General features: G+C 45.0%; 1 protein-coding gene across 1 annotated transcript in view; it reads right to left on the bottom strand.

Moving 5' to 3' along the window:
• LOC308327615 (microtubule-associated tumor suppressor candidate 2 homolog) overlaps positions 1–12,228 on the bottom strand; it is a gene marked incomplete at both ends in the record, with an annotated part of 51,710 nt that extends 39,482 nt beyond the window's left edge. Inside the window, 2 exons of the mRNA XM_080781138.1 lie at positions 7,681–7,939; positions 10,132–12,228. Coding sequence (XP_080637264.1) covers positions 7,681–7,939; positions 10,132–12,228 — 2,356 coding nt within the window. The remainder of the gene's footprint in view (positions 1–7,680; positions 7,940–10,131) is intronic.
• Positions 12,229–27,084: the final 14,856 nt, after the last annotated feature.

Here is a 27,084-nt window from a genome sequence, read left to right as displayed (position 1 = left end):
CAAGAACAAAAAGCATGGGAATACATCACATAAAGACATTTATCATGAAACATGCGTAAGCTAAGAAAGTAACAGTGGAATATCTATAATGAAACTATACATATAAGCTATACATCTATACTACTATGCTATATACACATATGTACTATGACGTGCTATGACTACATACAATGCACTTATGCTGTCTACATAACATGCTATAAGTCTGTATCAAATGCTATCTAAGTCTACAGAATTGCTATCTAAGGGGGTGGGGTAAGTGCTATGGGCCATGATGGAGTCTGAAAAGGTGGGTTTTCAGACTACGGCGGAAGATTGGGAGTGATGCTGCAGTTCTGACTGCAATGGGAAGTGCATTCCACAAAATGTAAGAAGAAAGGCAAGAGCAAGTATAGTTGAAGTAATAGTTAATGATGGTGTACACTACAGTAGGAGCAATTATTTACATTTTGGTGCATATTATTTTTGGTTAATTTGTAGATATGTCTAGACACTTTAAACCTTTGATTAACATGGACAGGGTGTGCATATAAAATCTGCAGAACAGCAACCATAGCTGCGGTGTCAAGCAGAGCCGTTTGAATACAGCGACACTGCAGCCATGATTGCCTACAGGGCAGCGCTCTGAGAGAGGTGCCCTGTAGCCAGGTGTATAGGCAATCAATGCTGAGGTGTCAATCTGCGCTTAATGTGACACCTCAGCTTTGGCTGCGCCCAGGGCATGGTTTTGTCTATATAGGAAGCACAGGCCACACAGGTGCTTTAATTAGTGTGGGCAGTGTTGGCACAGAGTGATGGGGAGCACACTGTTCCTACCACACAGTGCTTTCTGTGTGACAGAGAAACAGAAAGACGAACAGAGTGAAGAAAAGCCAATTTTGTAGCATCTCAGGTTGTTTATCAGGAAAAATCCTGACAAGCCTCAGCCTTCCTGAGGTCAAACATTCGTCCAACAGAATGTACAGTATATGAACCAGACAGACAGATATCAAGAATGCAGACAATGGTAAAGGAGACAAAAGGGCAGTTCCCTGAGCACCCACTCGTCTGGTAATGAGCTGCATTGGTATTTGGTTTTGTGTGAGTCACCGGCTTGCTGTGGTACGATGGGCTGAATGGTGAGTCACTGTGTTGTGTGGTGCTGAAAGGACAGCTCCCCAGTGATAGGAGGTACACTAGGGCTGACAGAATAATAGCATCTATTTCATGCGTGGCTGGAAAGTTTCAACACCACAAATATATAGCCTAGACTAGGCTGGAAGAGATACCACCTTTTGTGTGTTCTGTGTGCGAATATGCGCGATTGCGCATGTGCTTTCTTGAACCCCGCAAACTCGTTACACACGCAGGGGCTTCAGTACGCGCAGAATACTAATTTCCCCATGAATCATTTAACATCCTGGGTTGATTAGGGTCTGTTGGGCTGCAGGAGAAACTCTCTGCGTGACTGTTCCAACTACATCAACACATCCTTAACGACCACTGCACAGGAGACGATTACTTTCTCCTGCTTCTGACACATTTTGGCTCAGTATGAGGTGCCACGTTTTGGGATTCATGCAGCGACACGGTTATGCCATGAAATATGACACGTGCACTTTATGTTATAAGGCTGTATAGGTTTCAGTCGCAGCCAGGTGACATTTTTGGCAGGCATTACTCGTTGTCTGTGTCAAGAATTCTTCTGAAAATGTAGTGCCTAAAATGTAGTGCCTTGAACTGGAACTCGTTGAAGCACGCCGAGAACTTGGTCCAGCAAGGCCAAAGGAGACAAGAATAAAACATTGTTTCCTGTATGGATTGTACTTTATATCAACCAAGCAGTGAATCAGCAGGGGTGCTGTCATATCCTTAAAAGATTAGAAGAAAGCAAAGAGAGAGAGAGAGAGAGAGAGAGGAGAAAGAGAGAGAGAGAGAGAGAGAGAGAGAGAGAGAGAGGGAGAGGTCCTTTATCGAGGAAAAGAGAACATCCTTTTGATGTTTTGTAGGATTTGTGGATGAGGACTTAAGAGGAAAAAGCGATGAAGCAAACGAGAAGAAGAAGAAAGAGAGAACATGAGACAGGGTATTGAGGGAAAACACAGAGAGAGAGCGAGAGGGAGGTGAGAGAGAGAAAAAGGAAGAGTAATCATGGCTTTGTAAGTGACACCAACACAACAGAATAGTAAGCAAAATAAACTTTCCTTCTGAGCACTCAGCAAAACAGTTGAAATGTGCAGTCACGAACACACACGCGCATGCACACACTCGCGCGCGGCGGTCAGTGAACAAATCCACAGGCCTCATGTCGGGGGGCCCCCACTCCCTCCTCCTCCCAATCTTTGGCTGCGGAAGCCCTCAGCACAGGGCCTTGATCCCAAGCAGGGGAAGAGCATTATGTCCTGCTGGCCAGAGAGATAAGGTAGACAGACCTCCTTTCCTCTCCATTTGGCACAGCTGTGTGCTTCAATGCTCACTGCACAGTAAACACAACACCCAAACTGGGCGGAAAAAGCGAATCAGAAGCATTCCACTCCTTGAAGATCGACTGGTCAGGCACGGCTGTGGACACGTTTGTGTGTGTGTGTGTGTGTGTGTGTGTGTGTGTGTGTGTGTGTGTGTGTGTGTGTGTGTGTGTGTGTGTGTGTGCGTGCGTGCATGCGTGCACAATCTGTGCATATCATTTCAGACTATTGACACATTGAAGGCAGTACATCACTGAACATACTGTGCCATACCATGGCGAGATTAAAGAAAGATGAAAGCAGCCTGAACAAGGGTGTATTTTCTTTTTTAAAGTAAAAGTGAATGTGGTACAGTCTGTCTGTAGATTTTATAGTAGGAGTCAGAGACATGCAGGAGCTAGAGAGTGACAGAGTGGGGGAAAGGTGAGGAGGGGGAGGGTACGGTCAACGATGCTACCATGAAACACACCCATCCACCATCAAAGCCCATCCCAAGAGGTCCTGTCCACATCCTCACCCCCCCCCCCCCTCCCCCCTTCTCTCTCTCCCCTGCCTCCCTCCATCTCTACCTCGGTGCCGGGGGGCCGCATTATTTAATTGCAGCCCGCTCTTCTTGAGTGAGAGGGTCAGAATCATTAAAGATAAATGTCCTCGCTCCCGTCTCCCTCCTCCTCCATTCATCCCCTCTGAGAGACCAGGCAGAGAGGTGGGCCTGACGACCATCCAATCAGGGGGCCAGATGTCACAGACCCACGCTCCCGGTAATTGAAAACACTCATTATTCATATAAGCATTAGAATACGCAGAGAGAAAATAATGTATAAAGAAGGGGAAAGTGACTTTGCTGTACTGTACTGTTTTTCTATACCGCCTCCCTCTGTTTCAGGTACAGATGTTGGAAAAGCATCAGCATCAGCACATCAGTAAAAAGATCAACTTTTATATTAAACCTTGTTCTCTCCTTGTACCAACCAACCAACCAACCAACCAATCTTCTCTGAAATGTAGTCTTATTACATGAAGAACATGATCTACATGCTTAAGAATATAAAAAATGTTAATGTACACGGCAAACATGCAACCTCTGAGATGCATTATGAAATCGGGGGCCAGAACTGTCAATAGCGCCTCTGAGACATTTACGCTAATGAGCAGGAAAAAACAACCCACTTTAATTAGACACCAAGGTGACTTGAGACAGCCTACATTGATCTCCGCTATATAGGGCGTTAAATTGAATGTTATTCAATTTCGCCACTTTAATGCACCACGCTCCCCGCAGAGGCACTCAAGCAAAATGGCTGAATTAACGACAGTGTAAGCTGGGAGGAGATGGGTACACAATTTATGGAAGCCAGGTTTCATGATGAATGTACTGTAGCACTAGCAGGTTAAAGGAGAATCTGTCTGCTATTTGAGGATGCTTTTCCTTATTGTAGGCGCACAGTTAATGCCTAGTTTAATTTTAAAATTGAATACAAAAGGATTTTTTTTCTCCACTTTGTTCTCAGCTGTATTATTATTAGTTATTGGTTTACTATCAAAAAGATGACCAAACATCATTTCACCGTAACACTGATAATGGCCATATGCTAAAACATCCATCTTAAAAAGTCTGGACTGTGTACTGAATGTTCTGGTGACCTCGAGAAAAAACTTTTCATTATTCGTTTTCTGACACTCCACCCTTTGTGAAATCTAAAAACTCTGTAAATTAATAGAGGGTATGCGCATGCATGAAGTGACTGGCAGATCGAGTGGCTAAGTGAGTGACAATTAATTTAATTAATTAATTAATTTAATGTTGTTAAAAGTCATTTAATGCAATCAAATAGGACTTTTCTGTTTGGATGTATGGGCTGCCAAGGCCAGAAAGTAGTTTTTTGCCACTCAGTAGGCATTCCTGCATGCATAACTTCCGGGTATGATGATGATGTCACGCACATATACCCTCTAATCTATACACACAACCACATGAATATACAATAAAGGCGCGTACGCACACACACACACACACGCTCACCAAGCATGCTTGTTTGGTATTTACATAACATCAGCACACATCTGCATGAGCCAGATGAGTCAGATCTCCCCAGGTGTTGCTTATAGAGTATCCACAACCCCCCACATGCACACACCCTGCTGATCCATGCTTCAATGAAGTGCTCTGCTGCATACTGGTGATGACTGTGCGTGTTGTTCATGGTGTGTGTATGTGTATGTGTGTGTGCACGTGTGTGTGCGTGTGCGTACGTGCATGCATGCGTGCGTACGTACATGCGCGTGTGTGTGTGGGGCCCCCCATGGTGCAGGCCGGAACAGGGAGACAGAAAGACGTTGCCAGCAGGGGGATACTGGCATTACTTAGGCGTTAATTGTTTTGCACTTCAAAGTATGCAGTTCCCCCAGAGGGCGTCACTAAGACCCCATACCCCAGAGGGCTGTGCATCACTAAGACCCCATACATATGCATTCATTGGGATTATGATAGGGAAGGCCTGCTGCTAAACAACACTAGGCTGATCAGTTATGTGCATATGAATGTGTGTGTGTGTGTGTGTGTGTGTGTGTGTGTGTGTGTGTGTGTGTGTGTGTGTGTGTGTGTGTCTGTGTGTGTGTGTGTGCGTTGGCGCATCGCATGTTGTCTCGGCTAGAGAAACGAGAAGAACAGCAGAGGGGGAGGAGGAGTGGAGAGACTGCGTGCGTGCGTGTGTGTGCGTGCGTGTGTGCGTGCGTGCATGCGTGCGTGGGTGCGTGCGTGAGAGAGACGAACAGACACAGGGAGAGAGAGAGAGAGCGAGAGAGAGAGAGCATGTGTGTGTGTGTGTGTGTGTGTGTGTGTGTGTGTGTGTGTGTGTAATAATCAAACCTACTAATTCATTGTCTTGTTTTGGTCTTACTTGTTTATAAATCCAGAGTAGACTCAAATTAGTATTGCCACCACCACAGTATGAGAGCAGCAGCTGTCATAGTGACATAATTGTTTGTAGTTTTTCATACGTTATCATATCATATCATATCATACCGTGCAGATAAAGCATGCATGGAAGTGATTAGTGTCATAATTGCCTTGCAGCGGTGTGCACAATGACACACAACTCCTCGCTTCAGTCTTCCACTGGCTGTAATGCAATTCTGACTGTACCCATATGCGTGGGAGTGAATTTGTGCATGCGTGTGCATGTGTGTGCATGTGTGTGTCAAAGTTGGGAGACGATGAGATGATGCGAGTTATGACCCCCTCCTCCGCAAAGAGCACCAAGATCATTTAAAAGATATCCTTTATCACATCACTGTCTCTGTCTGTTTCTTTATTTGTTATAATGCTACCCAACTATGCTTCTCACTTTCAGTGCTTTATCTTTTAGTGCCTTCTCTGTGCCCACGTCTTTCTCTGTCTGTCTCCCAAAGTCCCCACCCAGTGTGTTCCACAATTGTACTGTATGCAGTGTTGAGCTGGGTGGAAACAGTAGTAGCCAGAGACTGGGAGCCTGGGAGGGTGCAGGGATGGTATACTGTCACTTGACATTTGCAGCCAATCATAACACACTAACATACATTAACATACATATTTGCTGAGCATTTAGCAGCTTATGAAAGGCTATTACTCAAAGTAGCTTATAGGCAAACAGTGTCAAGTTACATTACCATTTGGTTTTTCATTGTTCTGTTACTGTAACCTTGCGTCACCAGACTTTCCACCGCAAGGGAAAGCCTGGTATTCGTTCCAAACTGGCCTGTGTGGCCTTGACTGGATGTAGGTGCTGCTTTCTTTTGGTTCCCCCAAGGCCCCATTTAACTACTAGTTTAGTCTTGTCAGTCGCTAGTACTACGCCGCATCAAGGGTTTTATTGGGTAGGCCCTGTCCTTGATCGTGGGGAATTATTTTGCGTGATACCCCTGGTTCCAGCTGTTGATTCTGGTCGCCTGGACTACAGCCAGTGACTATAACATGACGGGGAAAAAAATCCATTCCTGACCGGATCAGAAACCCTGATCCCTGATCAATACAAAATTTGTATTGATCCCATGCTAGTTGTACTGTAGTAAACACTAAAAAAGTTAAACAGACATAAGCAAAAACAATAGTCCTGCCAATTTGCATGCATACATGTGTCTGTGAACTCTACTGTCGCCAATTAAGACTAATATAACACAAAACATTACAAAATACAAGTTCAAGTACACAAGAACTGAAGAAATCAGTATGTGATCAGTGTGAGAAGCAAATCATAATCGTCTCTTAAGACAGGGGTTCTCAACGTTTTTTGACTGGGGACCCCCGGGAATGCTTTGGCCGTGTCATAATAATTTTCAGGTGCATTGAAAACTTTCAGCCAATCAGGAGAGCGTGCCCATTTATCAGCTTAATTTCTTGTGTTATTAATGTGTCATCACTTCCAATTTCACCTGTTTAATCTGTATCCTGTCTGAGTTCTCTATCCTGATTGGAAACAATAATAGTATCCCGACCTGAAAATGCATTATCTTCCTAATAAAGAGCTGGAGAGACATGGATAATACGTCTCCTGTTATTGAACAAACACTCTATAGCGACAATGAGCACTATATTTTAACCAAAGGAAATCACTTACCCTACCTTTAAGTAGTCTCAGGATGCAGCTCCACAAAACAAGTAGCAGGCAGGAAATGTTTCAATGTACAACTATGCAGCCGGCGGCCATGCAGTGCTCGTGGAACACCCTCCCTGCCACAGTGCTTCCTGAAGCTTTCACATAGATCGTCCAAAACTTAATTTCAGACGCATGCATTTTAATGAGCTGCCTTCATCTCTGGCCAATTTGAAGAGGACAACAGTCCCACGGCTGCTTGCTACTGCAAACATGAAGAAGAAAGATATAGGCAGCCCTCTAATGTGCCCCCTGAAATAAAATCTGAAATGAAACTTTTGCTAAATTTAGAGTAGCCAATTATTTCCCCCAATTTATTCACCATGCAAATTCCTGGATTCCCCACAGTCTTGTCACAACTTTTTTTCCATCTGCCAGTGAGTAGTTTCATAGCAACCCATGCAGTTCAACATCCCCGCTGACAGGCCTAACCTGTAGGAAGGAGTAAGCCAGAGGCACCGTAGGGGATTCTGTTTTCTGCTAAAGAAATTATAGGGACCACCAGTGCTATTTCACACAACTCTGGTTGGGTTTTGGGTATGGTGTCGGACTCATGACTGTAGGACTGTTGGTATGTTTAACCAAACACATGCACCCGTTCTTACCTGTGTTATCTGGGCCTCTCTGATTGGCCGCAGGGCTGACAGCTTGTACAGGTTGGCTGAACATGAGGGTTGACCTCTGACCCTGTCCCGGTCCCCTGCCCTTGGTCGAGCCTGCTGTTGTCCTGGTAACGGCTCCCAAGCCCAGTCGAAGCCCTCGGCCAGTGCGAAGCAGGCTGCCACCGCCACCCGCCTGGGCAGCCACTTTGTGACGCAGAGGGTCCTCGGCAGTGATACCACCATAGCTGGCCATTCTGCCCATCTATAATTCAAAATAATGACAGTTGATATGATATTAGAACTGCAAACATTTAACCAATTAAACCCTATATACTTAATTGACTGGAGTCCCGTAGGGCCGGGCCTAATCCACAGTATACTACTATAGGGTTCCATCCTGTATTCGCTCCATAAAGATCTTCTTGAAATTAGAAATCTACAAGCTCACAGTGTGTGATGTTATGACACACTGCAAGCTTCTAGATTGCAATTTTCACCAAATGTAATGTATATCCCCAAATAGGGATGCTATAAGTTGCACAGGTCTCTCACTAGTATATTTTCGACCATGATGTTCATTATTTTATGAGGGAAAAGTCCTGTCTGACATAAATGTTATTAGCTTTATCTTTATTTACAGTGTCCAATATTCAATAAATTGTTGTAAATATATTTCATAAACTGTTACAGTATATACTTAAGTGGACATAGAATACGCACTTCGACAGGCTGGGTCCTGGGCTAAAGAAACTTCAGTAGATATTGGATGGAGCCCACACACCACAGGTACACGCTAGGCTAAAGTATTATTGCTACAGTGATCATTCTTTATTTGCTAGCTCCCTATACAAGTCTAGAAATGTTATGAATGTATACTGCATGAGACTGCTTTGTGATGCATTATATTTGGACTGATGTGAACGCATTCAGTAAGAAGAAAACATGACTTTAACAAAGGTTATGTCACATTGTGACATCAGCAGGCTATATCCAATACAGATGAATCCGCTTGGAGCCTGACTGAACATTCATGAAACTAGATAAAAAATATATATATTTTATCATTTTATTAGAATGGCTCCCTCTTTCATAAGGGAGAAGATAGATAATAATAAAAAAGGGAGCATGGATCAAATTCAATCTGACATCGCAACAGCTTGAGAGAATTCTAATCAAAAAGGGAGCACTTGATCCAAGGAGTTGCTGCTTCTTGTGGATCAAGAAGTAGTATTTTGAAATACCACTTGCGGGGGGTGTGAATTTAGAAATACTTCATGTACTGTGCTTTGAACAGTCTTTGCTTGTAAGTTTTCATGCTTTCATTGTACATTTATGTATTTTGTGCACAACTGCGTTTCAATAATTTGGAATTAATCATGGCTTTGAGTTAAAACATTTCATGATGCAGTGGTTAAAAAAATCCAACGCAAAGTTGATTGGAGCTTGTTCTCCGCCATCTTTTTGTGTGAACTTTGAAATACTTCATGTACTACATACATTATTCTTGTCTCTGTTCTTTCTACTCTGCTCCATGATTCTCAATTATGCTCAACTGCACGCAAACTTTATCGTCATTAACCCATTTAGACCGTAGGACGTGTGGAAATGTCATCCAATCCGTGACGTGTACACACGCCCTGTGACGTCTACACGCATCCTAGAACATTTTCATTGATATCAAACGAGAGAAAAATATTCAGATTTTTTGGGGGGGTTGGCCTCTCCTTCTGCACCATACTCCTTGCTCTTCGCGCATGCGCGTTGGCGTTCACGTCCCGGTTTACGGCTCAGAAAGAATGCCTTGGGGGGGCGGGGCTTACAGAGTAAAAGCGGACATATCTGCGCGGCACCCAGAGCTGTTATTTTGAAAGAAATCCCAGTGCTGATTGCGTTCATTAAGCTATATGTTTACAATAATAAGATAGTATACTGAAGATAAGATCAATACTGTGAAGTGATTGCAGACAAGATCAATACTGTGAAGTGATTGCATTGTAAATTAATTCACCCAATCTTAACCATATGCCTGCGCTGTGCCCTCATCAGGCATGCATTGGAACTCAGCATGAATCCTTTTTTCTAGCCAGTGAAATGGGAATCAATATAATGCAGGGCTGCAGTAGCAATTGGACTGCAAACTGTGCAGTCAGCCATTGCAGTAGTTGACACCCATACAGACTAGGAATCACACAAGTTGTAAATGACCGCACGGCGCACGCACGCACGCACGCACGCACGCACGCACACACACACACACACACACACACACACACACACACACACACACACACACACACACACACACACACACACACACACACACACACACACACACACACACACACACACACACACACACACACACACACACACACACACACACACACACACACACACACACACACACACACACACACACACACACACACACACAACTATTACAATGTTACTTACCTCTGATGGTGTGTACTTGTCATTAAGCGGCCCATAGAAGTTGTCCGCCTTGCTGCCCAGTTTGGGTGGTGCTGTGTGGCTGTGGGGGTGCATGTGTGGAGCAGCCTGAGTGTGTGGAGGAGGAAGGGTGTGCGTGTGTCCAGGGGTTCTGATGCTCCTGCCTAGCATTCCTGATGAGAACATGTTGTTTGTCTGCACCTCCTGCCGGTACTTTTCGTAGAGCAGGTTGGAAGCGCTCAGCACTGGGGCTCCTCTGGTCTCTGCAGTGCATTTGGATGGGTCCGTGGGTGCGTCTTGCGTTTGGTAGGCCGAGAGCCTGGATGGCAGAGACGACACCTGGTATGGCCCGTCGACAGCCTGCGGCTTGACTTGAGGATTCTTCCTAATGTAGGTAATGATTTTAGGACGAACTCCTTTAGGTTTTGGGGTGTATTTAGGAGATAAGGACCTCTCTCTGGAGATGGAGCCGTGGGGACTCTGCTGGTTATGAAGAGGCGCTTTGGGGATTCCCGTTGTGCTGATGCTAGTTCTGACTGGTGGTCTTAGGCCACTGCTGCTGTAGCCCTGAGTACATGCATCTGCAGGAGGGCCGCCCCCTGGCTGGGGGGGTCTCAACACCCCAGTGACTGTCCTGGAGGTGAGGTACATCGAGGGTTGTCTACGTGAGCTCTGGGGTGAGCTCTGGGGTGTCCTGAGAGGGGATTGGGGAGGTGTGGATGCCCTGGATCCTACCCCGGACATGTTGTTGGGGCTGGAACAGTTCCTGCGGTATGTGAGTTGGTTCTGAGGCCTCTTCTCTAGGGTGGAGGCAGAGTTGGAGGTAGGCTGCTTACCCAAGGGCAGAGCCTCTCTCTGGGCAACCTGGCTGAGCTGTCTGGGTGGTGGCTCTCCCCCATGGGAGCTGTAGAGGTGGGAGACATCTGAGGGCTCCCGGAGGGATGACCTTATATTCCTTCTGTTGATTCCACGTCTCTGGGATTCTGGGGAGGGGGAGGGCGATGGCGTTTGCCCTGTCCGCTTGTGCTGCGCCTCGGCCGTTGGCTCCGATAAGCTCCTCCCTCTCTCTGTCTCAGTCTGGCAGAGGGGTCGCACCAGCTGTTGTCGTCTGGGAGGCAGTACCCTCTCCTCAAACCCCGCTTTCCTCCTTTGGCCTAAAACTCCTTCAGAGGAGGAAAACCCATTCCTATGGTGACCCCCATCCTCATGTCTCTGACTCTGCTTGTAGCAGTCGAGATGACCCTCTAGCTCACGTTGCGTCTGATAATGCAAAGCTGGAGAGTTCCAGTTAGGCTCGGAAAGGGGCGCCCTTCTCCTAGTTTGGGCTGAGGTAGTGGTGCTGGTGTTGGGGGGGTAAAGGTCTGTCTTAGGGCTGGACAGAGACATGAAGGACTGAGCCTCTCCACTGTTGTCCAAAGCACTCGCCAGGCTCCCGCTCAGGGCCACGGCAGACAGACAGGAGACAAATACGTTTGTCTCAGACTTGGACTCCTTCAGACCTCCCCTGCGTCTCTCTGTGTCTTTTCCTCCACTGGATCTGCCATCGACCCTTTCTCCTGAACTTGTCACACACATGTCTAGCTCTTCAGAGCTGCGACAGGCCTTCCTCCTTTCTATCGCGACCCCCACCTTGTTGCTGTCATTGTCGTTTCTCCGTCCGCTGGCCGACGCAGAACTGGCAGTGGAGCTGGAGGATATGGACATCAGACCCTCGTCTTTTCCGTCCTTCATGCTCCCTCCGTCATCCTCCTCCTCTTCTTCTTCCCTCCCTGAATCCCTCTGTCCCATGAAGGTGTGGATCTCCTGGCACTCCAACCGCTCAAACTCCCGGACCTCAGGGTTCACGCACCGCTGCTCCGAGCCCCAGACCAGGACTTTGTCCTGGGCATCACTCTGAGAGACCAAGGGGGGTAGAGGGCTGGATCTGTACCTAGCTTCCCCTGCCACTCTTCCCTCTCGCTCCCCATCACCCGCTGACATTAGCTGGTTAGCGTTGTCGTCTCCAGGCTGAGAGAGGTGGAACTGAGTCTTCCTGTTGTTCCTTATCTCCTCTCTAGTGACATTGACCCTCAGTCCCTGGAAAGGATTTGGGGTACTCATAGTAGACAGATTCTTGCGGTGCTCTCAAAGACACCTGTGGTGTACCAGGGTCATGTACGGAGTTACTTCTGGCTTCTTGTTTGTTCGCTCCCTGTGATGGTGTTGACTTTTTAAAGGGACAAATGTCATCTCACTTCTTCACCCGAGCAATCCTTTGCCTTATCTTGTTTTGTGCTTTGTTCCAAAAGCCCTCAACTCCCCAGGTGTGTGTTCATGTCCCTTCCAGCTGAAACACACAAAAAAGACAGCAAGATCAACAAAAATAAATTGTTTATATAGGCAACCGCTTTGTGTTCATGGACAATAACATTAGCAAAACTGCATAGCATTTCAGGCAGTATTTCAGTCCTCTAGAGACTTGGACAAAACAGTGCCTCATTATTAATTTGTCCTGCTTTAAATTTCATTTCAGCTCTCTTCTCTCCCACAATGGTTCCATCGTGGCTTTCCTTCATGGAATAAGTGTCTTAAATGTATGTTCTGCCATACCTTGTTATACGTAGTCTAGGCCCATGTATTTTGTTGTATGTGAGGTTGTCTCTGCACCAACACAACTTCCATAGCCTCCATGTGTCAATAGTGTTTGAGATCCAGGGGTCCTATATCTTGCATCACCCCTTACCCCTTATCCTTAAACTTATTGTCGTTTTCTTGAGCTATATTCAGCTATTAGTGTAGATTTTCGTCTCACACAAACATTAAATTCCCATTGACAATGAATGGAGAATTTACGTCATATGTGTCAAATAGACATGTTACGTCATAATGATGTACGATGATACGACTAGCCGATCTACATCGACACGTTGTGAGCTTGTAGATTGGCTATTTGAACTATTTTAAAAGGTTTTTCAAAATAGTAGACAATGGCAATTAAGTTTAGGGATAAGGGGTAAGGGGTGGCGCAAGATATAGCCACTAAGATGTACTGTAGCCACTTTGCAGTTTGTGTCTATTTGTGTCTGTCCAACTATTCAAGACCAACTCTGAATGCTCAGTAACAAGACAAATTAATCCACAAACTTCACCTAGGTGTCCATAGTTGAAAGCAGAGGAGCCTGATCTTTCCCCTGAAAACCTTTGTTATTTGTTTTGAATGCACAGCAATACAACCTCACCCAGTGTGCACTAGATCAATTACCTTTAGAATTAAACTATATCATAATGAACCTAACTGTGGTACGCCATGTGTCAGGTATATCCGGGTAGACTGGGGGAGCAATAATGTTCCATGTCATAACCAGCAAGAGTGGGGCGCGCAATTACCAGATGAAGATGGATGATGTTTGTGCAAAAGAAGAGGACTCAGAGGAGATATGTTGAGAGAGAAGAGGAGATGTGAGCCTGCATGCAGAATGCTCTGTGGCGACTAAGAGGAGATGTGAGCCTGCATGCAGAATGCTCTGTGGCGACTAAGAGGATATGTGAGCCTGCATGCAGAATGCTCTGTGGCGACTAAGAGGATATGTGAGCCTGCATGCAGAATGCTCTGTGGTGACTGGTGAGAGGAAAGAATCACCCCAGGGATGGGCGACGTAGTGCACGTAGAGAGGAAGGAAGGAGACGGTGAGAAGTATTTTGTAATGAGCTTACATCCGCAAGAGAATCGAGCCCAAATCACTGGGATAAAATGAGAATAAACTTTCATTTTCCAGTCACTTTTGGATGCGTAAGAATATGTATACCAACATGTTTAAAAAAGCAGCAGAGTGCGTCATTATGTGTGGCTGTTTGTATGTGCGCCGGTACGACAGTGCACATTCAAGGCAACATTTAGATAGCATATTGTATTATTAGTTTTCATCATCTGATCAGAAGTTATATAATTATAATTTTCATAATAAACAGAAGAAAAGGTGCAAGGTATGTATGTGACACGGAGCAAAGAGTGTGGGAGGTCATCAATAGTAGCTCCTTCTCCTTGTCTTACAGCATGTGTGTGGGAGGTGTAGAAATGCTGGCTCAAGGGAAACAAATCCATTGACAGATGTTCTCACTACAGGAGGGTTAGCGCTCCTTATATCAACAACACCTGATAATGGATAATTAGTGTGGCCAATGCTCCAATTAGCCTTCCCTGGACTCTATAATTCGACTCACCACCACACCACACAAACTACTTCTTCCCTACAAAGCCAAATAAATAAAGTTTAAAAGTGTTTTAACTGGTCAGCCAAATGAGATATCGGCAAATAAGTGATACTACACTAATTGTATAAATATGTTCATGAGGTAATTGTTTATCCCCAAAATCACGAAGGCTAATTTGACCTTTGGGAAACACAATTAGCACTTATAGCCAGCTATTAATGAATTAATTATTGTAGCCCCGTAACCCCGTAGCACTTGCCCTAGCCACAACGACCTAGGCGTATGCAAAGGCTCAACTTATGTAACGTAGACATAGCACCCTATAGTGTATAGGCATAGTTTCATTGTATAGATATTCCACTGTTATGTTCTTAGCTTATGTATGATTCTTGGTGACTTTTCTCTTTTGTTCTTGCTTACTGTAACTCACTCTGGATTAAGAGCGTCTGCTGAATGCCTAAATTGTAGCCTCTGCCGTGCCTTACAGTGAATTTTCTTGAGGCAAAAAATAACTCCATTTAACATATGACACCTTGGCAAATGTCCCCTTTCTCACTGACAATGTTCTGTTTCTGACAATGTACTGACAATCTACTGAATTGGACATGTGAAACAGCACAGAGATTGACAAAGAGTCAAAGGCACTAATTGTTCATGATCTGCACTTATAGCCTCTGTCTGCACACACACAGCCAATATTTACCAACCACACTGGCACACACTGCTGTAATTACCTCATTAGAGAACACGAGAGGAAACTGAAATTTGAATGGAGCGAGAGACAAAGAGAGAAAGACCGACAGATAGACACACACACACACACACACACACACACACACACACACACACACACACAGACAGACAGACAGACAGACAGACAGACAGACAGACAGACAGACAGACAGACAGACAGACAGACAGACAGACAGACAGACAGACAGACAGACAGACAGACAGACGTGGTAAGGGAGAGAGGCAGGGAGAATTGAGCATGCACACGCGGTGGCACATTGGTTGCTGCATTGATGTAGCACCAGGGTTTCTGCTGATGACAGCAGTCCTGGGATGCTGAGAGAGAGAGAGAGAGAGAGAGAGAGAGAGAGAGAGAGAGAGAGAGAGCTGAGCCTGGTCACTGGAGCTGAACCTGTCCCAGCCAGACACAGCTAATCAAACACTAAGGCTGACATCACATAACCAATCTTAAAGCCAAAATAGATCCCAGGCTGAAACAAAGTATTGAACTGTAGCCAGACAGAGGGCAACCAACAGTAGCGAGGATCCATAGGCGCATGTTTTGTGCTCTGTCTGCTGTACAGTATATCAGTGGTTCTCTGTCTGCTGTACAGTATATCAGTGGTTCTCAAACTTGTCAAGGACCTCCAAATATAAATATAATAATATATTATAATAAATATCTGAAATCATCAACAAATATTTTGTGCCAAGGAGGACCCACATACTGTACAAGATTAGTTCACATTGACTGCCACTGGCGGAGATCTACGTTATCTCAAATCAAAAGCTTGAGGGCGCTCTTTGCCAACGTTATGAATAATGCTTTCGAGAGAAGACGTCATCCCAACATTTGTCACCCCATTCGCTTCAATGTTATCTCGGAATTCTTTGCCCAGATTGCCGATAACTAAAGAACAGAAGATCGCGTTTACAATTTTTATGTGGTATGGCACAGTTTGTTTTTTGCGGCTTCCACCTTTATTTTATATTTTTAAAGAGAGACAGACAGTAGGCTGACAGGAAATGGAGATGGGGGAGTGACATGCAGTAAAGGCCGTTGGGATCGGGAGTCGAACCCGCTGCACACTGTCAGGCTCGGGCTACCGGCCAAGGTGCCTGGACCGCTGAGCCACGTGGTATGGCACAGTTAAGCAGCAGGAGTTAGCGTGAGCTCATATGTAGAGTTGGTGGCCGGCGCTCTGCCTTGCCTTGTGGAGATCTAGGGGTTTGATGAGGTCAGGTCAACATAATGGAATGTCAGAACAGGTCAGCTCCATATGGAGATCTAAGGGTTTGATTGTCAAGTTCAACATAGGGAATGAATTCTGTATTGGCCATATATGGAGCGTGTCACGAGGCGTGACTGACTGACGGGAGATGCAAGTTTTCATATTAAACAGCGACCTACAGTTGCAATTATATCAACATTACATATGGTAGGGAATCCTGTCTGGGCAGCTCCCCTGGGAACTCAGCAGAGCTCAAAACAGGAGAGATGCAGCAGCCCTCGTTCCGTTGTCATGACGATGCCATATCTCTGGGAATCCGCTAAGGCTCCCCACTAAGATCCCCCCGACCCCTGCCTTAGTCAACGGTGGAGAAAGGTCAACATTGGAACGGGAGAGGGACTGTGCAGGCCTGCTGCATGCTAATGAGTTTTAACGCACCATCACGTGTTTCACACATTTCTGAAGAAATGAGGAAAACTGCACACACACACACGCACACACACACACACACACACACAAACAAACACAGCAAATTCAGCAGCTGAAGAGATAGATGAGGGATGAAGGCATGCATGTATGGATGGATGAATGAAGCGATAAAAACATGGGGAGGGAAGAGAAAATCAACAGACTCTGATCCCAATCCCATCCAGTGAAGGTTCCTCTCATCTCTGTGGATAAGGAGAGATGAGACGGCAACATAATGCCTATATGTAATAAATACTGTTCTCTTTTGTAACCTATAAAACCACTGTCTTTCTCCTGGCTCACTTTGAGCAAGACTTAACAACCTGAGGATTAATGGTAGAGAGAGACAGAGGGACAGAGAGGGAAAAGACGATTGATGACAAACACTTTCTTTGAACGGAGGGATAGACGCAATCTAAGATAGAGGGATGAGTTATGGTTGAAAGGAGCATAAATGAAGAGTCTTGGTCCTCAATCCCCCTCACTGTACTGTAGTTACCTGCTTCGTCTCAACCAGAGCAGGAATCATTGTGTGTGTGCGTGTGTGCGTGCGTGTTCGTGCACGCAAATGCATGCATGGCTGTGTGTGTATGTGTGTGTTTGTGTGTACATGTGAGGAGAGAGAGGGAAACATTTAGAGAAAATAAGAAAGAGACAGCTAAGGGGAACCAAAGTCTGATATCAAAATCATGCCCCTAGATCACGTCACACATGGGCAACAAACGGTCCCAGGGCCCTTTGACAATTTCAATCTGGCTCTTGGAAGTCCTCAAAGAAAAACAAAATTTACCCTACAAAAATCTATATCTAAAAATATGAATTCAACTAGACTCCAATATACAATTTGGATACATACCTACATTCCATACATATATAATGTTAAATGTTTATTTCACCCGGAGAAGACATTTTGTGGCCGCGATCGTCGGTTCTTTGGTTATGAGCGGTTGAATAAAGCTTGTTTTGACATGAGGCACAATCTGGGAAAGATTAGAGATAAATTTGAACTGCAAGCGGACGGGCTCGGCCATCTTGTCAGTATCCGGATAACTCACCAGTTTACCAACTCGCCGCGATTTAGTGCATTTTAGTTTTACTTCACCTTCATTTAAATTGCATTGAATTGAGAGAGAGAGAGAGAGAGAGAGAGGATAGTTGTTTAAAGTTAACACTAGAGAAAGTAGGAATGCTAAAAATGTATACACCAAAGTACCGAAACAATGTAATTCATTAGTAAACAATATTCTGAAATGGTAGGCCTACTTATCATACTCACCTTTTTATCATTATCTGTGAGTTTGACATACTACACTGATGAAGACAGTATGTTAGTATAACGATGAAGACATTGATAAAGAATATTCGCTGCGGCGACTTGGTAAACTGGCAAGTTCTCCGGTATTAATCTTATTGTTTCCCGGGTCATTGCTTTCTAAAAGCGGGCAGTATTTACTGCATTTACAGTATAGGCTGAACACATTGTTCTTGTTGGGAACACATGCAATTCAGGGTTCAATTCAAACCCTATGATGTCAGACTCAGTACTGTGACGTCATATTGACGCCATTAAGGATAGCCATACAGGGATAGAAAAGATATATAGAATATATAATCGGAGACAGAGAGACAGACACGCACACACTTAAGAGAGTTTTGGACGAATGTTGGTTGGAATGTTGGTATAAATGTGTGAGGAGTGTGCTTAACAGAATGCGCTTCATAGCAATGCCCTTGTCCACGCAGAACTCCATTGTTATTGTGCTGTACCTTGCTGTTCTCAACCTGCTATTGTCTGTAGAGGCAGATATTTCCGCTTACTCGTTCGACAACATAAGTAGGAACTTTGACGATATTCCCGTGCTTTTCAGCGACCTTCTGCCCAGAGATGGGCTTAAGGGCTTCCTCATTGGTGCACAGCCAGAGAATGCATGCGAGCCCATTGCCCCACCCCCCTCCACCAGCTTCATTGCCCTCATCAATAGCGCTGACTGCAACTTTTATATCAAAGTCCTCAATGCTCAGAATGCCGGGTACAAGGCCGCCATTGTTCACAATGTGAGCTCTGCGTCCAGTGGCTTAATCATCTCTGGTGATATGAAATGGATAAACATACGCATCCCGTCTGTGTTTGTGACCGATGAGACTGCCAACTCTCTGAAACAGAACTATACTCATGACAAGGGCGGGTATGTTGTCCTCACGCCAGACGACTTAACGCGAACCCTGTTATGGTTAGGGTTAGGGTTAACCATAATCCAAAACCTATTCGGGCTAGGGATAATCCCAACAGAGTTAGGGTTAAGATCTCTCTTTGTGTTGGGATTCTACCTCATCACGTTCATCTTCACTGGGTTAGGGTTAGGGTTAGGGTTAGGGTTAGGGTTAGGGTTTTGGGTTAGGGTTTTTAGGGAGCTGTTGGTGGACCGTCGCCGCCGGGCCCGGAGAAAAAGGGACCTGCCGAAGAGACTATTATTCCACGATTACCGGACAGGAGAACCGTACGATGTGTGCTCCATCTGCCTCGGAGAGTACAAGGACAGAGACAAGCTTTGGATCCTGCCCTGCTCCCATGCCTACCACCGTGGGTGTGTGGACACATGGCTGGCCAACATGCAGACCTGTCCCTTGTGCAGGCAGAACGTCAACCAGGAGATGGAACCAGGGGGGAGATTTACTTAGTAGGTTGACCATGCATCGTCCCCTTTTACCTCCCAGATTCATAAATTCCTTCAAATGTCCATGGTTTTGTGCATGTATCTGCATTATAGTCACATACCAAAAGCATAAGTATTTAACACATTGCCAGGTATTAATTTAGTATTCCGCCATCGCCAATATTTTTGTCGACCCACAGGACCCGCAATGTGAACAAAGGCTGTCTGGAGGGGTGGACGGTCATATTTTCTTTCACCCAAGAAATGCATTTTGTAAACACAATCATCAGTTCTTTAGTTATGGCCTGTTGAATATATCTTGTTTTGACCAAGAATGCGAAATGTTAAAAGAATCCAAGATTCAGGTGAGATTTTCATTTCGGATTCATTTCTGTCTCCTAGCAGCCTAGTTATTCATACGTTGGCAAAGATTGCCATCTATTGTAAACCACTGAAAAGACCATGTTTCCAGAGGAAACGCTCTTGAGTGTCAGATTTCCACTCCGCACCCCGGAACGTGAATTATTCATAATACAGTGCTCAACTCTGCCCTGCATGCAGTCCCTCGCTCAGACCAAATTCTGATGCCGAAGTTGCTGAATTCGGCGATTGACCAATCAAAATCAAGCATTCAACCAAACCGTGTAATAAAATACAGTAATAGTTTTTGAGGGGCGCTAGCCCCTCCTATATTCAGCTATAGTGTAGATTTTTGTCCCAACACAAACATTAAATGTCATTGTCATTGAATGTCACATGAATGGAGAATTTACGTCTGTAGACGAGCAAATCTGTATTTTCACTATTTTGTTAACTTCCCATTGACAATGAATGGATAATTTACATCATATGTAGACGAGTAAATCGGCTATTATTATTTTTTGTGTCTGAGCAAATTGGAATTTTGGCAATGAATGGAGAATTCTGAGCAAATCTGACGGCAAAAATACTGAATTGGACTAACGTTGCAGTAGACATGATTCTTAATCCCTGTATGTTACTACCGGTACTCTTATTTCATCTATCGATTGACATTTCTATAAAATAGCTTTTTTTGTAGAAGATTTGTAGATTTTGTTTTGTTTTATTGCCCCATTGATTGTCTTATTGTTGGTTGGATCGCTTATATATTTTTCAGTTTATACTCACACAGTGCTGAAAATAAATCACACCCGTGTGAAGTGAGTACACAGTAGGCTGTAGGACAAAGTCTGTGCACATACACCAAAAGCTGGACATATGAAGTGCTAGCGCCCCTCAAAAATAAAGTTCATTATTTTAAGTCCATCCATCCACCCATCCATCCAATAGAAAAATAATGATTAATGCCACTACCGGTATGTTCTTGGAGATGTTCGTTAAAGACACTTCATGAATGAGGACCAACATTGCATTATCCATTAGAGAAATGCACACCTCACGAGCTGTAATAAAACGAGGTAGACGATTTACAGCAATCTTCTGGTCTGTGCACTGTGCAATAAGCATCTGTCATTATTCCCAGTAAATACCCACATCTGAAGACCACCCTTGACAACGTTCCACTATCGATACTCTGGTTCGATAGTGGTCGATGTGCACCCCCCCAGGGTTTCCATGGTGATGGCAGAGCATCACAATGTGGATGTGGGAGGGGCTTGTGGTTGCAGCAGTGGATGGAGGTGGTGTGCGTGCGTGTGCGGGATTCTGAATAGGAATTATGCCGTTAAAGTGCTTGGTGCACTTCCACAGACTTCCACAAAACTGCTTGGAGAGCGCTCTACACTGATTGCACCGAGTGTCTCGTTCATTTTTGTGCCGCGTTGGTTGAGAACACCTTCTGTATGCACGACATAGACAGTTGGAAAGAAGAGTACGGAATTATTATGTACACTTATGAACACACGAACGCACATATACGGTACTGTACACTTATGAACACACGAACGCACATATACGGTACTGTACACTTATGAACACACGGACGCACATATACGGTACTGTACACTTATGAACACACGAACGCACATATACGGTACTGTACACTTATGAACACACGGACGCACATATACGGTACTGTACACTTATGAACACACGGACGCACATATACGGTACTGTACACTTATGAACACACGGACGCACATATACGGTACTGTACACTTATGAACACACGGACGCACATATACGGTACATTACCGAACATGCAAGTGAAGCCGACACACACGCCTTACGCGTCTCCTTTTGTTGTCAGTTCAGCAGCACATGTGGTTATTACAGGAACCATTTGTCTCTGGCACTTTGCTTTATCCCTTTCCTCCCCCACTGGAGAGCAGACAGGTTTTATAGCCTGTAGTCCCAAGGGAATACCCCCCCCACCCCCCCCCTCTCCCTTCTCTCTTTTCTTTGTCCTCCATCTTTTCCTCATTCTTTTACTTTTACTGTCCGCTTTCCATCTCTCTTTCACCTTTTCTGTTTCTCTCTTCTTCTCTCACCACTCTCTCCATCCATCCCCCTGCACGACTCTTTCACTCATCTCTCTCCATCCTCTGTTTCTCACACCTGCTCTCGCTCCTGCTTCCGTTTCTCAAACACCTTCACTTTGAGTACACTTACAAACCGATGCATTCCAGGACGCAGCGACAGCATGGAGAACAAAGCGATAGGCGAGCACACACAGAGCAGTGCGTATGTGTGTGTGTGTGTGTGTGTGTGTCTCTATGTGTGTGTGTGTGTGTGTGTGTGTGTGTGTCTGTGTGTGTGAGAGAAACAATGATTAATGGCTTTCCAGTGTGGCACATGACATAATTAGATTTACAGCAGGCTTTACATTCATTTGCGGTGATCCTGGCGATATAAGACTGTGCGTGTGTAGTGTGGCCGCAATTAATCTTGAATAACATCAGGCTCTTTGTATGCTTTCGTAGAACTAGTGTGTGTGTGTGTGTGTGTGTGTGTGTGTGTGTGAGAGAATTGTGACCATGTGTTACAGAACAGCAGCTACCCACCTTGATGGTGCTAATTTATTCAGTGCGTTAACACGTTCCAAAATAACCCATGGTGTGCCCCCCCTGTGCGCACGTGCGTGCGTGTGTGTGTGTGTGTGTGTGTGTGTGTGTGTGTGTGTGTGTGTGTGTGTGTGTGTGTGTGTGTGTGTGTGTGTGTGTGTGTGTGTGTGTGTGTGTGTGCATGCATCTGTCTGTCTGTCTTTATCAAAAGCAGGGCGGAATTCCTTTCTCCTTGTATTTGGTATTTTTATTCACATACTCAGAATGTGCCGACCCGGCAAGCAGGATGAAGCTTAGAGGTGGAATGAAACGTCTATTGAGAAATGACAGTAAGCCAGGCTTGGCCTCGTCTCTCCTCCTCCCAGCTCACAGTCCACAAAGAAAACACAACACAAGCATTCAAACGCTGCATCAGATTCATTTCACAATGGAAACAATTATAGGCTACCTTTAAATAGCATATTGTAACCGACGATTCAACACTTGATTCAAATGTATGTGTGTCTGTGTGGGGGGGGGGGGGGGGTATGATGCAAGCATGCGTGCCGTGTGCGTCCAAGTGCGTGCATGTCAATGTGTGTAGAGTATGTGCACTGGTGTGCGCACATGCGTGCGTGTGAAACAGGTTATAACCTGATATGCACGCTAAAAGGACCAGTAAGACGCGCAAACGCGGGAAGCGAACACAGCTGAGACCCTGCAGATCATGTCTGTCTGTCTGTCTGTCTGTGTGTCTGTCCCGCTGTTACTGTATATGTGGACCTGGCCCCTTTTGTGCCCATATATGGAGCTGAGTGGACCTGGCCCCTTTTGTGCCCATACTGTAAGTGTATATGGAGCTGAGTGATTGCTGATGCAACACACTCCATATTTGGATAGCGGGACAGACGGACAGACACACAGACAGACATGATCTGCTAGGTCTCATTAAGTGCTCACTGCGTTCACAATTATCATCTCACAGCAAAATGTGGCAGAAATGGGATGTATCCACAAAACGCTCCCAGTCTCTTAGTTATGAGGCCATCCCTCAAAGAAGGCTTCACAACAAAACACTGAAGCCGCTCAACAAATTCAGCTTTTATAGGAACTCCAACCAGTTGTCCTTGACGGGGTTCCAGGAGGTTCCCCACTAAAATGATCGGTTAGGAACCAAATGGACCCTTATAGGTTTATAAATGGAACGTTCTGGTCTGACACTTTTACTGTGTAGATTGGGGTCCCAAAGATGTTTTTTTTTTAATCTAATCAAATAGGGATCCACGGCAGTGTGGCCTAATGCATGAGAAGAATCACTGCTTTAAATCATAAAATGGCCTATTCTACACAAACATATACTCTCGCTGTGAATAATTCCCATGGGACAAAATAATCCTCTCCTCTCTCTGAACATTCTTTCATAGCTCTTTCTCCCTTATTGTCTCTGGAGTCATTTTCCCTTTGTTCACCTTGGCAACACAGAGTTAATGAGAGCACGGGGCGAGGTCATCAATCCTATCATCTTTTGGGCTTATAGTTCAGACTAGGCCCATATCTACTAGAGCCAAGCCATTTTCTTTCTCTCCACACACAAATGTGACACACACACCTAATATGCCATAGTAAATGTTTTGCATCACTACATTAAAGCTGTATCACACACACGCGCACACACGCACACACACACACACACACACACACACACACACACACACACACACACACACACACACACACACACACACACACACACACACACACACACAGTGTTGGACATTAATTGCATTCCATCCCAGGGGATTCATGCTGAACTGTGGAGGGAACTCTAACAGGATTTTTACAGGTCTCAGGTCAGATAATTGCAGCATGGGACAGGTCATCCTCCACTGAATGTGACAATCACATCAACTTCAATAAAAGATGATGATCTTCCTGCCATTACTTTAATGCTCACAGGGAGCGCTGAAATGCTCTGAGAAACACAATATGGCGATAAAGACATTCATTAGGAGCTAATAATAATAATGCACTCTCGTGTGTGTGTGGTGCCATGTGATAAAAAATACCTGACATGCATGCATATAAATGTGCACGCACGTGTACATTTATACACGCATGCATACACGCATGCACACACACACACACACACACGAAAATACTATTGGCTACACTGCAGTAACTGCAGGGACAAAGGAACTGCCTCACGTGCACGCACATGCTCATGCACGCACTGGTGTGGGTCATTCTCGCACATTATGACTTCAAAGTCAAGCCCAATGCTGCTTTTGACCTCATCTCGGGAGCTATTGTATTCCTAAAGGTTAAATCATGGTGCTTTGTTTTTATGTCTGTGTTTGCAGTGAATTGCAATAGTAAAGAAACACACCCACAGGAATGTGGATATGTTTATGTGCGATGGGGTGGAGGAAACATCTGGGTGGGGAGGGTGTCTGTCTGGCTTCTGATGATTTATAACACACAAAGCATAATCTGGGGTATAAGATGAACATTACCATGCTTACACACATACAGTACACTGATGGTATGCAGACCACATACCGTCCGTATGCTGAAAATAGCAGATCTACAAGCTCGAAACACGTTGCATTGAGACACATTGTGAGCTTGCCCGGTGACATTGCACTGCCGCAAAAACAGAGGTGTGACGCTGGTCCTGATTGATTTGTTACATGGAGGGAGAGAGAGAGAGAGAGAGAGAGAGAGAGAGATATGAGTTTGATGGATGGTATAGGGAGTGAATTATAACCGTAGGGAAGGTAAATTATAACTGCAGGGAAGAAGAAGCAGTGGCTATGAGAGTCTGTCAGTAAAAACTCAATGGTGTGGTGTCCATGCACAGTAGACTTGTACAGGTCACGGAGAGAAACATAAGGCAGGGCCTGTCTGTCTGTCTGTCTGTCTGTGTGTCTGGAATTAAACCGTGTACTACTCATGGGGGAGGAGCTAATGACGGAGTTGTACAAGAGAAAGGGTGTCCATCCATTACGGTGTGCTGGTAGCACACTGCATTGTTATTAGCAGCATGCGCCCCTCCACCCACCACCCACCCTCACTCCTGTCGCAGGGAACACGGTTAACTGTTTCAGGGCCGGCTGACAAAATGAGGTACAATGGGGACAAAGACACAGCAGAGGCGCGGCAAGGCTTGGCAAGGCGAGGCGAGGAGAGGAAAATCTCTTATATCACAGCTAAAGCCGAGCTGTTCCAGACAAAGAAGAATGCCATTGTGGGTATTACTATACACTGTAGTAGTTCTTTGTGCAGACCACATGGAAGTGTGTGCAAACTGTGCATGCACGGTAGGCACAGACACACACAACTGGTGAGGTACGGGAAGCCAGACAAAGAAGATGTAAATGAGAGTCAGAATGAATCCTTGAATCAGAAGGAAAGAGGTAGTAGACAAAACTGATTCATGGCAGAGGGGAGCAGAAAGGACAGGAGAAGCTAGTTATCTGCGTTATGCGTAAGTATGCGTGTGCATGTGTTATCTGCAAAAGGCAGTGCCTTGGGGTATGGGGGTGGGAAGAGCTGGCATGGGTTCAGAGAGAGGTGAGAAACATAGGGAGAGAGATGGGTATTGGAAAGGTGAGGAGACATCCATAGAAAGACTATTTTGATTATCTGTCTAAATGAGTCTAGCATTGCCTGAATGTGCATAATGCTCTATAATGTTCTGTTGCGTTGCGGTCCTTTGTTCATGCTCAATGTCTATGGTCCCATCAGCTAATGGTTCAGTGATGTTACTGCACCACATGCTAAAAGAAAAGTGTTTGGGATTCTCACTTCGAGGCCAGTATCTCCCAGGAGGCAACATTTTGGTCTCTGGAGGGAAAAAGTGACGAGATGGACGTTTAGCATATGGAAGGGACTTTTTGATATGCAGTGATGGTGTGTGTTTGTGCGTCTGTGTGCGCAGGAAGGGTCCCCTCAGGGAAATTAAACATGAATACCACCTTCTTTAGGAATTCACACAGGCTGCTCATGTCTTGTGACAGATGACTCTCGTTTGGTGTGTGCAAACAATTAATTCCCCAAAATAGAAGCCTGGAAGAATCAAGACTAAATAACCTGTAGCTATAGCTAGCTATAGCCTATATTCTCACGATTGATGAGAACTGGTGAATGAAACAGACCCAAGGAATGCTTGCTGACTAAAACAATGAAATCAGAAACAGTATTAGAAGTTATAGAACAACAATAATTTTGTATATGAATACATACATCTATAAGGAGGAGATCATCGTGGTGTTTACGGCCATAAAACACAGTTTTCTGGATGTGCACATAAAACAAGTGAGTCTACGTGTCAAGGTACACACATGACAGCAACACTCCCCAATTTCCTGAGGTCTAACTCAATGTACAGCTGTACGAAAGTCAAAACTACAAAACGTCACATTTGAACTGAACTTATCTTGCAGTGAAGACTGATGGTGCATCCCATTGTAATACTGGCTGACAAATGAATGCGATAACAGAGGTCAAACTCTCCTAGGATAAAATTTATGAAAACACATAGATCAGCGCACACACGCACGCACGCACACACACACACACACACACACACACACACACACACAGTCACACACACACACTACAGCTTTCATGGTGACATACGGAGTGTCTGTGTGTGTGTGGGGGGGGACGACTCTATCCAGTGAGGGTCTCTGACTCTGTGTTTGGTCTCAGATG

The sequence above is a fragment of the Protomyctophum bolini genome (genome assembly GCF_963924005.1).
Source record: "Protomyctophum bolini genome assembly, chromosome: 13".
Taxonomy (NCBI): domain Eukaryota; kingdom Metazoa; phylum Chordata; class Actinopteri; order Myctophiformes; family Myctophidae; genus Protomyctophum; species Protomyctophum bolini.
The sequence above is the reverse complement of the archived record's forward strand: the minus strand, read 5'-3'. Positions and strand labels throughout refer to the sequence as shown.